This window comes from Syngnathus acus, chromosome 6, assembly GCF_901709675.1.
Source record: "Syngnathus acus chromosome 6, fSynAcu1.2, whole genome shotgun sequence".
Classification (NCBI taxonomy): Eukaryota; Metazoa; Chordata; class Actinopteri; order Syngnathiformes; family Syngnathidae; genus Syngnathus; species Syngnathus acus.
In genome coordinates this window covers 9,269,052-9,285,196 of record NC_051092.1, presented here as the reverse complement: position 1 = coordinate 9,285,196, position 16,145 = coordinate 9,269,052, and the positions used below count along the sequence as shown (strand labels likewise).

General features: G+C 40.4%; 1 protein-coding gene across 6 annotated transcripts in view; it reads left to right on the top strand.

Moving 5' to 3' along the window:
- abcc8 (ATP-binding cassette, sub-family C (CFTR/MRP), member 8) overlaps positions 1–16,145 on the top strand; it is a 36,723-nt gene that overhangs the window by 13,635 nt on the left and 6,943 nt on the right. For 2 of the 6 annotated variants that reach the window (XM_037255327.1, XM_037255328.1), the window contains 20 exons: positions 168–332; positions 413–568; positions 2,574–2,708; positions 3,599–3,761; positions 4,177–4,217; positions 4,851–4,996; positions 5,793–5,907; positions 6,687–6,806; positions 7,018–7,090; positions 7,166–7,271; positions 9,759–9,791; positions 10,739–10,777; positions 11,046–11,144; positions 12,226–12,310; positions 12,638–12,718; positions 13,011–13,148; positions 13,218–13,343; positions 13,557–13,653; positions 14,076–14,141; positions 14,965–15,212. In XM_037255327.1, coding sequence (XP_037111222.1) covers positions 168–332; positions 413–568; positions 2,574–2,708; positions 3,599–3,761; positions 4,177–4,217; positions 4,851–4,996; positions 5,793–5,907; positions 6,687–6,806; positions 7,018–7,090; positions 7,166–7,271; positions 9,759–9,791; positions 10,739–10,777; positions 11,046–11,144; positions 12,226–12,310; positions 12,638–12,718; positions 13,011–13,148; positions 13,218–13,343; positions 13,557–13,653; positions 14,076–14,141; positions 14,965–15,212 — 2,232 coding nt within the window. The remainder of the gene's footprint in view (positions 1–167; positions 333–412; positions 569–2,573; positions 2,709–3,598; positions 3,762–4,176; positions 4,218–4,850; positions 4,997–5,792; positions 5,908–6,686; positions 6,807–7,017; positions 7,091–7,165; positions 7,272–9,758; positions 9,792–10,738; positions 10,778–11,045; positions 11,145–12,225; positions 12,311–12,637; positions 12,719–13,010; positions 13,149–13,217; positions 13,344–13,556; positions 13,654–14,075; positions 14,142–14,964; positions 15,213–16,145) is intronic. The other 4 variants (XM_037255329.1, XM_037255331.1, XM_037255330.1 and 1 more) reach the window with 3 other exon arrangements.

Sequence of the window (16,145 nt, the reverse complement as noted above, 5' to 3'; positions counted from 1 at the left end):
AAATGAGACAGGACAGGTGTCATTAGCCAGGAAGTGCCGTCCGTGTGTGGCTACACAACAAATCACCCCTGAACAGAATTTGAGAAGAAAGGAGAGTAACTTTGTGAATGTATTCTGTTTTCTAAACTTAATTGTTCAGGATAGCCTTCCTTTTTTCTGTCCTCCAGATGAGGTTGCTTGGGATTTATTTTCTTTCCTCCAAGGAGTTTCTGGAGAATGCATATGTGCTGGCCGTCTTGCTCTTCTTTGCATTGCTCCTGCAAAGAACATTCCTCCAGGCGTCCTACTATGTGGCTATCGAGACTGGTATCAAGCTACGTGGGGCCATACAGGTACTTTCCTCTGCAGTTCACCGTCAAATTGAGTGATTTGCAAAAATGACCCATCAATCTTGTGGCTGTTATCTTCTCAGACCAAAATCTACAACAAGATCATGCGTTTGTGCACATCCAACATGTCCATGGGCGAGCTAACTGTCGCTCAGATTTGCAACCTGGTTGCCATAGATACCAACCAGCTCATGTGGTTCTTCTTCCTCTGTCCAAACTTGTGGGCTATGCCCGTACAGGTAGGAAACATGAAGGTCAAGGTCAAGTGATGCATGTAATTTGTTGCTTTTCATTTGACTATTTTTGTGTCTTTTTTTTCCAATGTATATTTTCAATATATAGCTGTAATTTGTTGAAACGCAATGCTGTTTTGTTGTTGCTGCTTTCCTACACATTTTTTTATCTGCACTGTACAGTCTTTCTTCCGATAGTAGTCCACAACAGTCCCCGTAAGAGGAAAAGCTACATTTTGCCCTTTCAAAGCTTAGAACATAGCAATTACTGTGCGTTACTTCTCCTACGCAAGCTCTACAGCTGCGTTTAATGTGCGTGGATGAAAACCATGTTCCGACTCTCCCTCTGACCCTTAGTCTTCAATGTTCTATAATGGACTTAATTAACAAGGTTCACTGAGTAATTAACCGTTATAAAACATTCAAGTGACTTTAGCTATAAAGTTAATGATAATTATTCATACAAATCACAAGCCTCATGTCATAATTTCAGTACAACTTTGTGAGGGGACCACTTTGTAGAAAATACAGGATATGTCATAAACAAGTAAAGCACATTCTTAATAGTATTACAGTGAAGCAAGAGGAATAAAAATCAGCAAATAAAAGTCAGCAAGTTCATGATATATATTATAGATCATTTAAAGATTTGAAAACAAATAATGCTAACGAAGGGACCCCACAGTAGAAGTTATGTGCTCCCTCTTAAATGTTCCAGTCAAGAGGTGAGCAGCAATGTTTTGGACCAACTGGAGATGCTTGAGGGAGGACCGGCTGATTCCAAAACAAAGCACACGACAGTAATCCAGCCGAGATTTGACAAATGAACACTCATAAATTATCTGGGATTGGAATTAGAATTGAGGAAAAAAGCTGGGAGCGTGTGGAGAGTTAGTATATTATGAGCCAACCTCGTTTCTCGGGCAGTAATGATGCTCGCCTCCTGGGAAGCTGTTATGGAAGGTGCTGCTTCTAATGAGTCACATTTGTCGCAACTGCTTTTGCCTGACTGGTGGACATTTTCCTGTGAAGGAGAAGGTGTGACTGTAACATCTTTGTGGATGTGTGAAGCCAAAGACAGGAGATGGCTGTAGTTCAACATGAAGGTGTTTGACTAGTTTCAAGTCAGTCTTCTCACATTCTAGCACACTGAACCCCCAAAAGATACCTTTACTGCAAAGAGGGAATGAAAAGGCACTTTTACGAATTGCAGGATGAAAAATAGAGAATTACTGTGTTCAACTTAACCTGGTCCATTCTTTGATTTAAGAGGAGGACTTGAAGAGCAATCATTGAAGAGCTCAGTGGCCTAGTGGTAGAGTGTCCGCCCTGAGACTGGAAGGTTGTGGGTTCAAACCCCGGCCGGGTCATACCAAAGACTATAAAAATGGGACCCATTGCCTCCCTGCTTGGCACTCAGCATTAAGGGTTGGAATTGGGGGGTTAGATCACCAACTGATTCCCGAGCGCGGCACCGCTGCTGCTCACTGCTCCCCTCTCCCCCAGGGGATGGATTAAAATCACACGGGGATGGGTTAAATGCAGAGGACAAATTTCACCACACCCAGGTGTGTGTGTGACGATCATTGGGACTTTAATCTTTTTTTTAATCTTTAATTACGACAACATGTGAAGATGATAAAGTGTGTATTGGTCTGGTCTGATCTCTAAGAATATTTTATTGGTAATGGTTTTATTTTGTCTCGATTCTGAACTCCGAACTATATTTTTACATTTTTTATCATCCTCCCTCAAGGACAAATTCAACTCACTAACTGCTGGATATTTCTGTTGCACACTACACAGAGAATCAAATCACACAAACATGCAGGCGTGCAAGGAGAGATGTCAGAGTGAAAGCAGTCTCACATCTATCCAACATTGCCATCTTAGATTTCATCCGCAGTTGGACTTAACGTGACCCTGCAGTTCCAACTACTGTGGTATCAAGATTTTAACACAAGCATTGAGCATCTTTTTGATTTCCCACTTTGTCCTCCTTTGCTCACAGATTATTGTGGGAGTCATCCTCCTCTATTACCTCTTGGGAATCAGTGCCTTGATAGGAGCCACTGTCATTGCTGTGCTCGCGCCTGTTCAGTATTTTGTTGCCACAAAGCTGTCACAGACACAGAAGAGCACTCTGGTGAGTATTACAATTGGCAGGCTTCTATTTTCGGCGTCATGCCATAGAGATGGGCAAGTCAGAAGGTCGCTTGTGCTGTAAAATCGTTGACATATACATGATGTGGATCGACAGTTGTGCATTTGTCTGCTTTTCACAGCTGTTTATATTTCATTCATTCATTGACCCGAGGTGTGTTTGAGTTCACTCTTCCAGGTCATTACCCCCACTGCCTACTGCGGTTTTTCACTCAGTTAACGAGCTGTCACCCAGACAGTACCTGATAAATAGTGTTCGTCAACACTTCCTTGTAGTCTAGGTAACAAAGTGACATCTTACCAATTAATGACGTGGATGTAATGATGGCTGTTAAGCATACACACGTACAGTACTGAAAAAAAGTTGGGGGTATTCGGCTTTTGAATGAAATTTCATGATGAGCCAAAAATGAACTTTTACATTTACAGGTGAGCTTAATTTGCCCTTTAAACTCTTCATGTCCAACTATTCAATGTTTCACTATATTTTTGCACAACTAGCTGTTAGTTGAATGGAAAAATGCTTTTAAACAGTCCTACTCATCACGCTGTTCATATTTTGACAACATGAGACAAAGACACCTAACAACAACACTTTTGAAAGTTTCAATCAAAATGTTCACAAAGGGAAGTGGCCCCTAAAATCTGAATAACAGAGACTGGATGAGTCACAGAAATGCATAGACGTGAACGTCCTAAGAAGTGTATTGTTTTGTGTTAGGTTTAGGAAGAAATAAAATCTGCTGAAACAATGAAAAATTGGATAATTCATTTTGGAAATTTCACCTGATAGAAGAATATCCATAAAATTTAGTGAGTATATCTTGCTCACATTGATATAAAACACAATCTGTTCTCTCTGTGCCTTCTCAGGAATATTCTAGCGAGCGCCTCAAGAAGACCAATGAATTGCTTCGAGGCATCAAATTACTTAAGCTATATGCATGGGAACGCATCTTCTGTGACAGTGTGGAGGAGACCAGGGGCAAGGAATTGACCAGCCTGCGGGCCTTTGCGCTTTACACTTCCATATCCAGTAAGATGACTTCAATACTGTCCTTTTAGAAATGGTCCCCAAAGTGCCCCCCAAAAATAGCTGTTATGGCTATCTGCAGTGATAGACTTTGAGAATGAACCAGTTCATTCAGTACATTTCCATGATCACAAGACACTCCCCATGTTTGTTTTAGTCTCATCTAAAACGGTGGTGGTTGTGTTCTGCAAAATTTCAAGTGCTGTGACACACAGCTTGAATGATATCATTTTTATTTTTGTATTGGAACGGTGGGAGCGATAGACTGTCAAAATATGGCAACAATACATCCAACAAGGACCCAGACAAAACAACTCAGATAATGTGATTTCTTGCATGTGCATTAAAGTAGCAGTTCATTTAAACAAGATGACCACACTGCACTACTCTATTTCTCTTTTTTTCTCTTGATTTTCAGTCTTCATGAATGCAGCTATTCCAATTGCAGCTGTCTTAACGGTGAGTCATGTGTCTTCTCCTTATTGTGTGTGTGTGCACCTTGCTCATGCTCAGCTTGTGTAAAGCAAATGATTGGTGCCAAAGACTCTTAACACATAATTCTGCCTATATTAATCGAACACCTTCATAGTTGTAGCGTGGTGACAATTTAAGACAGACGGGGAAATAATAAGGGCATGTCGTTCAAGAAAAAATGTGTCCGTTCATTAAAATCCCTGTAAAGGGAGAATAAATGCCTTATAAATTTGCCACACTGCAGTGCAGAATGTGAGTAACAACACTGTAAAATCTGAATGATTAAAAAAAATCAGCAAGTGGTCTCTGCACAGCGTGAACTGGCTGTCACGGTTGACATTTTCTCCTATTGGCTGTCCTACCTTTGCTCTGTGCCATGTATGCACTCACGGCCGACAACGAGGCACTCTAAAACGACTATGACATCGGATTATCTGAGAAAATTCTGTGATTTTAGAGTGTAGGAATAGCTAGCTCATTAACAATATTTCACATTTGTGCTTGATAACCGCGGATGCAAACAAAGGCTTGCAAGTTTTTATATAATAGGAGAAAGGCTCTCATGCAGCCACTGTAGAAATGTTTGCGAGTCGTTCTGAACACTCTGGCATTTTGCAGACATTTGTTGTTCACGTACACATCTCGGAGGACGCTGCCTTGTCTCCAGCCGTGGCCTTCGCCTCCCTCTCCCTCTTTCACATTCTTGTCACGCCACTCTTCCTGCTCTCCAGTGTCGTGCGGTCCACTGTCAAAGCTCTCGTCAGGTGAGGAACTGAGAAATACTTGCAAGATGTAGTTTAGAGCAGCAATATGTGTTGTGTTGACTGAGCTCATGTGGGAACTAAGCAATTGTTGTTAAGAGTGCCGCATGTCAGAATGTCAGTCACTTAAGTGGAGGATTTATGTGATTGGAGCAAATAAAAAAATGTCATTGAGTTTATCTGATAGGATGTGACCGTAATCATAAATCAAACTGTGAGACTAAGGTTTTACTATTTTCAAACATCCCTTCGGTTATTATTATTTTTTTTTATTAGTTGCTAATAAAAAATATTGCATCATTGGAACTTTATTATCCAAACAGTGGTGTTATTATGCAATGTGTGATAAGACTTTCCAGGCAATGGGGGCATAAATAACTGAATCCCTTAAAATGTCAATATTTACACTATCATAAGAGTGTTTATAGTCTCGGGGCTGACAAGAATAGTTAAAAACTAGGTTTTACGTGTATTTATTTTGAGGTATTTTATTTTTTAAATAGTGGAACCTCCAATATATTGGTAGCGACTGAATGTCTACATTTTTATAAAAATGTAAAAAAAAAAAAAAAAACACACATTCTGACAGCAGCCATTCTCTATACTTGTCATATATTACACAGAAAATAAAATCAGTATGTATGAATTCATCAACACTTTGATAGGAAAAAAGACAAATCATTACACAGTCACATTAAACTGGGAAATAATATCTATATATGTATTTGTGTCTTTTTATTGCTTCATTGGTTTCATTGGAAGCAACTCAACATTCGCTTGTTCTCTTTATGACCCGCAGTGTTCAAAAGCTCAGTGAGTTTTTCTCAAGTGATGAGATTGGAGATGAGCTCGAGCCCAGAACGACTTTGACCTCGGGCTCCAACAACCATAACCAAAATAGGTACCAGGCTTTGGTAAGTGCATGTAATTCAAGCATCAAAATGTCTTATGATTAATTTAAGATTTTTGTAGAACATGTCACTTGTGTTGATTGCAATCTTTCATATTATAGCAATGAAACCGTTAATTAAAGTAGATAGACCATTATCTGTACGGGGGTCGTGGGCATGCTGGAGCCTATCCCAGCAGTCATTGGGCAGTTGGCGGGGGACACCCTGAATTGGTTGCCAGCCAATGGCAGGGCACACAAAGACGAACAACCATCCGCACTCGCACTCACACCTATACGGGCAATTTGGAGTGCTCAATCAGCCTACCATGCATGTTTTTGGGATGTGGGAGGAAACCGGAGTACCCGAACAAAACCCACAGAGGCACGGGGAGAAAATGCAAACTCCACACAGGGAGGGCCGGAGGTAGAATCCAACCCGAAACCAGTGCCTCACCGTGCCGCCCTAAAGTAGATAAGCTGTCTTTCAAAATCATTTATGGTAAATTTGCCTAACCTATAAAAGCAAAACATTCATGTACAATAAATCTGATATATTGTTTATTGTAATACAGATTAATCTGTTGGTTGTGTTTGTCAGACTGTCAGCTGTAATTGCAAATTCAGTTAAAACCACACCCTTTTGTAATTTCTTCATGATGGTATCAAGTGGGACATAGCTCTCCTTTTGCTGGATTCAACTGAGCTTCCCATCTTTTCTTTTAAACCATACCTATCAAAGCCCCCCTGTTGTCACCCTCTAAACCTTCATCTTCCATACCCTGTGTGTCTGACTTCCTGCAGCCCTTGAAAGTGGTGAACAGAAAGCGTCCCCCAAGAGACGACTGGAACAACTACAGATCACAAGGGGACCATGAGGGTGACGGACCCTCCCCGGTTGTGGACCAAGACGTTTGTATCAAGGTTAGACTTAATGGAATGCAAGGCAGGCTGTTTATTTACTGCCCTCTCTGGGGATTGTATTGATTGGCCAAGTCATTTAATTCTCCATTCGAACGCGGATTACAATGGATTGTGACAGCTCTCTCCATTTATACAGCAAGTTACATTTCCCAGTTACAGCTGACTACTGGACATTTGTATTTCACTATTGTATGTGTGCTGCTCTCTTCAGATTTGCAGCGGTTATTTTACGTGGACGGACGGACCACCCACGCTAGCCAATGTGGACATTGTAGTTCCCTTTGGTATGAATCAAGAAGCTTGACTGTTTGTAAACTTCCTTTCTTCTTATTGCCTGTGTTCATTGTTGTCCATTGCAGGCAAGCTGACCATGATTGTGGGCCAAGTGGGTTGTGGGAAATCGTCCTTACTGCTGGCGGCGCTGGGTGAGATGCAGCGAGTCTCAGGAACAGTCACATGGAATAGGTCAGTTATACGTTATTTATTCTCTGTAACAGCCCAATTCTCATCATATTTTAAAGTCTTGGCCAAAGGTGAATGACTGACTTTACTCTGGTCAATATCTTTGTTTCTTCTTCACATAAAAATCGGACTTGTTAGGTAATTGAAGTGGAGGACACATAGTTTTCATTGTGTGTCCTTGTGTAGCATGTAATTGAGTTTCCATGGGAGGCTAATGTACTTTAAATTCAAATCAGATCCTGATGGCAAGGCATATAAAACATCAAGAAATATCAATAGAATTGACATGGCATATGCTGTGGAACCAAACCCCCCCCCCCACCAGTCTGTGTCCATCATGAAATCTTAATTTAATTAGCAAGTAACAAGGTAAGGTGAGTTGCATCATAGACATGCATTTCACTTATTTATTTATTTATTTATTTATTTATTTATTTATTTATTTATGCATGCATGCATGCATGCATGCATGCGCATTTGTTTCTATAATTCCTGGCTGACCACCATTCCAGGGCCTAAAGTCAGCGAGGATAAACTTCAGCTTTCCCTACCAGACCGTAATGAAGACAATGTTATGTATAGCAAATTGTTGGACATTATTCGAAAAGGTTCTTCTCACCAATTAAATATAATATTTTATAGAACGTATTAGAAATAAAATCATTTACCATAGTGCTGCTTCTCCTAAAGTCTGTTAGACCTGTACCAACAATTAAGATACTATCCTGTCTGCCTTTGCAAGCTTGAACAGACAGTATGCTGATGTCATCATCTACTAGGGATAGCAACTCATTTGTCAACAGTGTCCTCTTCTTGATCGACATAATGTCCTCGAGCAAAGCCCCGTCAATCCTTTACCGCGACGTCGGTTCTGTGTGTTCTGTCTTGCTTGTTGCCAAACTCATTAATCTTGCGCAGCTATTTATACTCCTGAGCGATTCAGACAAGACATTAAGAGCTGCTTGTCTGCCATTTTTTGTGTGCACTAGTTTTGTGTGCACTAGTTTTTACATAAATTGTTTTGGTTGTGTATCTGATTACGCAGGGATCAAAATATTCACATTAAAAATATATGAGAAACCAAAGGAGTTTCTCAGATTTCTTTTCAAATGGTTATGGCAGCTGACACCCCCAACAGATCGCCACTCCTCAAAACCCCGCACCCCCACCACTCCATTCATTCCCATTTCTCTCGCCCCAAATTTGGCAAAGTGAGCCGAGTGTGTCCAGGCTATCTCATTCATTAAAGTGGGTGACTACCTCAGCATGCAGTTAAGAGACTCTAAAAGGATATGAAGAGCAAGGCTGTGACTCTGAACTCTAGCTGCTGCTGTAATTAACAGCAAGACACAAAGAGTTGAACCTGCTATAAACTAATCAAGAGTTTCACCTGAAGGTGTAAAATATTGAGATTAGACTGAAAATTAAGAAAAAGTCTGAAATATTGAGATTAGACTGAAAATTAAGAGAAAGTCTGTATGAGAGTTCTTAGTGAGGCCGGTACATCCTGAGCAAAATAGGGACAAGTGACCTAATATGTAAATGTGTTGAGTGGATTTAATCAGTGGATTAAGCAAGAGAGAAATAGTCCTGGATGCTCGAGTCAAGGAAGAAAGCAAATTTACCATCCCCTCATCCTGATGTCAAGATGACGTTAATCAGATGTGCATTTGGATATAAGTGTCCTCCAAGCACCATCATGTGATTAGGTCACCCTTAAGTCCTTTAGTACTTTCATTTTCGGTCACTTCAATAAATGTAGTATTTGGCATCCTAATTAACAAAAAAAAGAATGAATCAATTAATAAAGAAATCAAGAAATAAATGGCGCTTCTTCAACAATAACTTAATATTTATTGTTTTACATCTGTGTTTGGGAGAGCCTTTAGAATCGACTTTGCAGGTTAAGGTTTTAAAAGTCTGTTCACATGTTCTCATATATCTGTGCACCTGCCAGCTAATATTAATGGTGACAGTTAACGCTCTTTAGTGCAATGTATTCATGACTGGTTGACACATCAAATCAGAATGCAAAGCACATTTTCTCTCATTTCTAGTCATGGCATCTAGTCAAATGACCTTTAGTGGAGAATGGAGATATTTACCATTTCAAATCACGACTAGAAGTAAAGTTTGTCATTACACACATTACACGTGTCTGTGTGTGCGTGTGTGTTCCACACCATTGGTTCTTAAATGGCCAAGCACGTTTAACTTCCTCACAGCGAGGTATACTAGCTGCCATTTCACAACCGCCATAAATCAGCAAGCCCTGTCAGGCAGCTCTCAGCTGTGATCAGTCACCTTCTCTGAGCAAGTGGCAATTGGCCTAAAAATACATGCAGGCTTCAACTGATCCTGTGCAAAGCCCTCACCAACCCAGCAAGTATTTCTAATGGACTCTAAATGTGTTTGTGTGCGTTTCTATGGTGACTTTCTACTATATTGTGTTCTCAGTGACTACAATATTTCCTCTGATTTTATTTGCAGTTTGCCCAATCTGGAGTCAGAGGGTGATGAAAGGTGAGTGCTGATAGGGAAAAAAAAAAATGTTTCCAAAGTAAATGTCCAAACCTTGTTTCCCCTGTAGTAATACTTACATACCCCCACTGCTATTGGCACGACACATCATTGTTTGACAGCAGGTGTCTGCCCAAGTAGTGGAGGCCATGATGGAACGTGACAGCCTGTGCTCCACAAGTATATACTATATACGTATATAGAGAGAGAGACTAACAATTTTTGATGTACACATTTCTTCTGACACACTTCATAAATTCCCTATTTAAGATTTACGATGATCAAACAGTGATGTAAAAAATGCAGTTGTTCATGGTGATTTTATTTGTTGAGAAAAAAACAGTTGATACCAATGAATTCTGTTTTTTTCAAGATCAATCCCAATAACTGATAAATTTGTCTTTTTTTTTATTTCATTTAGAATTTGTATGTCTGTGTGTGTATGTCAGTATAGAGTATTCTAGTGTGAAAACCTTTAGAATGTACAAATAACTGTACATATAAGATATCAAAATACATTGTTGCGCTGCTGTAACATTTTCATTTAGACATTTTTCCTTATACAAATCACATTTACCCCATTCATCTGAGAAATATGACCTCCATGTTTAACTAAGATATCAATATTAGGTGATTTTTCATTATGAGATGAAAATAGAACGATTTGCAGATTTCTACACATTAGCGAAAATAGTCTGAGCATTCAAACTGAACACCTTTATAGCATTTTAATAGTGCAGAATAATCCAAGGCGGACTCGTGTATTATAAATATACATGGATTTTTGAGATACAAGCATTTCTTAATTAATTTCCAAGCTCAACTAGGACCATAGAGATGAAAGCATGTATATATATATTTTTTAAATCAATATAGGATTAAAGTATTCCATGAAGAATAATGCTTATCTGTGTTTTGACTAATCCATGTGTTTTGTCCATTCTCTGCAGTCCCACAGATAGAGACACAGCTGGTGATGGTGACATCAGGTGAGCTCTTGAAACACACAATGTCATTTCCAAAGCGGTCTCCAGTCAATTTCGTGCTTATCTCAGGAGTAATAGATTCCCGCCCGCCGAGTCCCTACACTTTGAGCTGCACATCGACTTGACAAACACATCTCGTAATGGCCACTGGGTTTCCTTTTAATGGACATGAGTTCTGTTCATGCACCTTTTAGAGCTAAGCAGTCCCCCACAGATGAAAAATGTTCTAACCTTTGCCATGATGTTGTGTTGCATTTGATACCTTTGGTAGGAAGAGATGTGCCGTGGCCTACGCTTCTCAGAAGCCCTGGCTGTTGAATGCTTCCGTCACAGAGAACATCACATTTGAGATGCCAATGATTAAAACCAGGTAAGCTGGGAAAACTGACTTTGAATGTGGATGTGATTGTGAGAAGTACCACTGCACACTCAATTTAAAAAAATAAAAAGCCACATTCTGTTAGTTTGGGGTAAAATTATTGCTTATTGTAACAAAAGGGCACAGAAAGTGATGAATGAAATGAATATAAAAAAAAAAATTCCGAAGTGAGAAAAAAATAATATTTATAGCTTTTCCTGAAACCAAAGTTACATTGTTATGCGCAACTCATGACAAATATAAACGGAACCCTGTTAACTAGCCTCCTAGTACTCTTTTGACTGTGCTTTACTTTTACAACTAATACATAAAATGAAAATGCGTTGAGATTCCAATGCAACAAGTTTAATTTGACTTGAATTGGATTAATGATGATGGTTCACCTCTTAAGATCGCAACTTAAAGGAGGCTTCATGTTGCAACAGTGGTAGAGGTGTTAAGTGAAACAAGCTAATGAAGTTACATTCTAAGCAAACACAAACCCCGCTTTGAGACGTGTACTCCATATTAGGCCACAGTACTAAGTGGGTGTTTTGATTGAAACGATCGACTGTAATCAGTACAGGAGGCCATTAAGAGATTATAAAAGTGCTTGTTGTGGTCACAATGTTATGTTAATGCAAGCAGATGCTGCATGGTAAACAACATTAATTATCGGTCTTGCTCATGGCCTTTGTAAAAGGCCACATGCTTTAAAAGTCTGATAATGACTTACTTTGCGTGGATGTAATGGTCCATTTTCAAAAGCTGCTTCTAATGGACTCATACGCGTGTTTGCTGTAGTGATTTGTGATGACATAGATAAACTCCAGTTTGCATTTGATCACCAACCACTTTTTCTCTTTTTCATGGCCAAAATTGGTTTATTTTTCTATAGCTATTGTAAATATCTTGATTTTTTCCCCACCATTATTCGGTGTTGAATACAAGCAACTCTCGAGTTTCTAGTTCAGTATTGATGAATCGGTTCCTACCAATCGAAGGAAAGAGCAGGGCTATGATTTCACGCATTCTGTGTATGGCACCTTATTTGGGTCCTTGTCAGTATTTGATTCATGTTGGTGTTCACTAGATACAAGGCTGTCATCGACGCCTGCTCTCTTCAGCCTGACATCGACATCCTTCCACAGGGCGATCAGACCGAAATCGGGGAGAGGGTGAGTAACACACACCACAATTCATTTGAATTACTCTACGGGCCTTTTTATTGCCTCATCTGGTCATCGCTCATCTGACTGGGGCTTACCACATTGCACAGTGGCAACATTTGTCACCATTAGTGCACCGTTGGAATGTAATTCTGGTTTGAGCAGGAAGTTGGATCGATGGTTTGTTGCTCGTGTTGTGTTTCTTCATGCATGGTATAGGATGGACTTACCCAAGAGATTGTACACATTGATGCATTTAATGGTGTTATTTGTTCCTGTCTGTGACTGAAGCTGATAGCATCTCATCTCTCGTTAACCCGCTTTCCTCTGTTGCAGGGCATCATCCTCTCGGGAGGGCAGAAGCAGCGTATCAGTGTGGCCAGAGCCTTGTATCAGCAGACTAATGTTGTCTTTCTGGTAAGTCTACCACTGATTCAAAAACTGGATGAGACAGAAATGATCCCCTCAGAGTAGAAGATCTAAGTAAGAAAAATGTCACATTTGCGAATAATAAGGTCCTGGTTACAGGTCGCAGATATAATACGCTCTCCTTCCAAAACGTTTCTGTTAAACCGATGCTCAACTGTAAGACTTTAAAATGATGAATCAACTTTGATTTTTATAGATGACTTAGTTCTGGCAGGTCAATGCTGCCCACCAATGTAGGATATTCCTTGAATTTGTCATGCTTTGAAATGTCTTTTTACAGGACGACCCATTCTCTGCCTTAGACATCCACTTGAGTGACCATCTCATGCAAGACGGTATCCTCAAACTGCTGAGAGAGGAGAAGAGAACCGTGGTGCTGGTCACACACAAATTACAGTATCTGCTGCATGCCGACTGGGTGAGAGCTTTATCTATTGTATGTGCGTGATTTAACAGTTTTAGTTATACAATGATGCCTGCATTTTAGATTATTGCCATGAAAGATGGCACCATACAGACAGAAGGTACACTTAAGGACATCCAGAGGTCTGAACCTGAATTATTCGAGCAATGGAAGACGCTGATGCACAGACAGGACCAGGAGTTTGAGACGGTAATCAATGAGCAGCCGTTTGTGGTGCAATTTAATCCTCAATTGATTTGAACTGATGTTGCTATGCTTTGCTTGTGCTTATTTAAACTAATACTGCTACATTTATTGCTTTGTCTAATGAATTTTACATTGGCTGCGTTTGCATAATGAGCAAAAGCATTGGTCTTTTGTATTTTGGGGAGACCATGTTTTTTTTTCATCTCCTTGCTACAGGAGACAGTGGCATCAGGCATGACAGATATGGAGAGGAAAAACTTGCGGAGAGCAATGTACTCCAGAGAGGCTGCTAAGACTGAAGAGGATGAGGAAGGTGAGGGGTCAAAGCACGAATGCCAAATAGCAATTACATATGGACGTAATTACAAAAAGGTCCTTAAGCTTAATTGCAGTTGTCTGTGTTTTTTTCCTGCTGTTTTTTTCCCCCTTGAGTGTTGGACTGTACTCTGAACCATGACTGCTTCACCTATTCTATTGTGCCGTGGCTCCCCTCCTCCATTGTGCCCCACTCGCTGACTCAACCCTACTGTCCTCTACGCTAGATCACATGACCAGACTATCCTAATAGCCTTGAGACAAACCTGCTAGACACTGTTCGAGTCTTATTGACCCACGGCTGTACCCTACCCTAATCACCTTGACATTGACAAATCAGGGTGTCTATGTGATGATTGCTATGTGTTGTCGTGGCTGTGCTCTTTATCTGTCTTCTGCGTTTTTTCCCGTGTGCTGGAGACACCCTTGGGGGGACTTGTGCCATGGCTCCAGCATCAGTTTGTGATCTCTTTTTCAATCCAACAGGTGTGGCCAGAAAGCATGATTCGCCAACGCTAACAAGTGAAAGCAAAATCTGCTTGAAAATCACAACTATGTCCACTTTTTAGAGCCCAGTCCTCCATCTTTCATTCATACGATTACATCCTTCGAGCTTGCGTTCCAAAAGTCTGTGTGCATGGAGTGAGGCAATAATAGCAAATGTGAACCATTTTAGTCCCGCTTCTTGTCAACACTCACACAGCTTCGTGCTCCTTGACCTGCCGCATGGTGTGCGCAAATGTAGACTTTCAGCAGGTGTTAATGTCAGTCACTCACCCCCAGTTGGTGTATGCTCTTTTGCTTCTGCAAAACATTGCATTCATGGGAATGAGCCTCTGCCTACGACTCCGACCTTTGCCAAGGTTTCAGTTTTCACAACTGTAACCATTATGCACACCTTATTTACTATGTATTTCACACTTATGTTTATATTGACTTGGGGGTAGTTGCTTTGGTTGCAGGGTTGATGTCCTTCACATTATTGCCGTAGTTACCAACATTGTAACGAGGCATTCGTTAATATCCCTTCAAACCAAAAACAAAGAAAAAAAAGTATATATATATATATATGCCTATATATGTTGAATGCCTTTTAGAGAAAACTTATTCGAGAAACAGAAATTAAGATCTGAGGAATGTGTCCGATAGAGTTTAGGGAGTACAGTATCTGGACAATGATTTGCAGCAGCAGAGTCCAGCTAAATAAAGAGATTAGGTTCATTGGAGGTAAGAGAAATGTGGTGCTCTTTATCAGACGCATTACATAAGTAACAGCCTTTCAGTGAACTCGTCTCTTTCTTGTCTCTAGAAGAATCTGTGGAAAGTGATGATGACGACAACCTGTCGCAGGTAATGCGTCAACGAGCCACCATACCCTGGCACTCCTGTGGCACCTACCTGTCCTCGGCCGGGATCCTCCTTCTTACCCTGCTCCTCCTGTCACAGCTCCTAAAACACACCCTTATGGTGTCCATTGACTACTGGCTGGCACACTGGACGTCACACGTCATCACGGCCAAGTCGGACGCCACAGCACGCAACTGTACACTTGTTCAGGTGGGGAAGACAAGTGTTTTTGAAAATATTTGTTTTCTTTCAATATTGTGAAAGTGAGAGATGTCAGTTGAATTCTTCCAGGTAGAGCACACAATAGCTGAGGAATGCCATTGCTGAATCAAAATCAAAATGCCTGAATGTGACACTGCTACGGAGGTATACTAAAGATATGCACGATGCATTATTGCAAAGCTTAATTTACCAATTGTGTTAGAGGGCCCATACGTTGCTTTCCTATGGCAGCAATGAACCTAAATTTGTACGGAAGTCACAAAGCGTAACCTATGATTTTGCAGGAGCTAAGTCCTTTTGGATTATATATACAAAAACGTGAAAACAAATGCTTGACTGCTTGCTTTACATTCACGTTTGTCTTTGCTTTCACTGCAAACTGTCATTCTCATCAATGCCTTTTTAAAGTGTGGGCTGCAGCAAAATTACATAACTAAGTAGGCACTAATCTGTGAATCGTGTTGAGCCGCACTGGCCTAAAGCTCTAGCACAACCACTAACTGCCAGCTCCAGCTGGAGTGTTTTTTAACAAGCCCTGAAGCAACCACACGCCGGCCATTAGAACAGCCGAATGAACGCACTGATGAATAGCAAAGTTTGGAGACATTTGAGTGAAAGATAAATGACCTGTGGGACTCATCATTCTTTCAAGTGAAAACCATCACAACTTACTGCAAGACTGAAAGAGAGCGTTAGTTTTTCTTTTCAGTGTAACTTCTACCAGACAGACACACATTGTCATATAAAAAAAAAACATAATGAATATTTGAACATGACGGTTGACCTGATACAGTCACGTTATCACATGACATTTGGTTTAGGTCAGCCAGATCGGGTATCAGTATTTATTTAGAGGTGTAAATATATACATACATCATGCGCAAGCGTGTTTTGTATGTGTATGCCAGATCAAATTTCCAT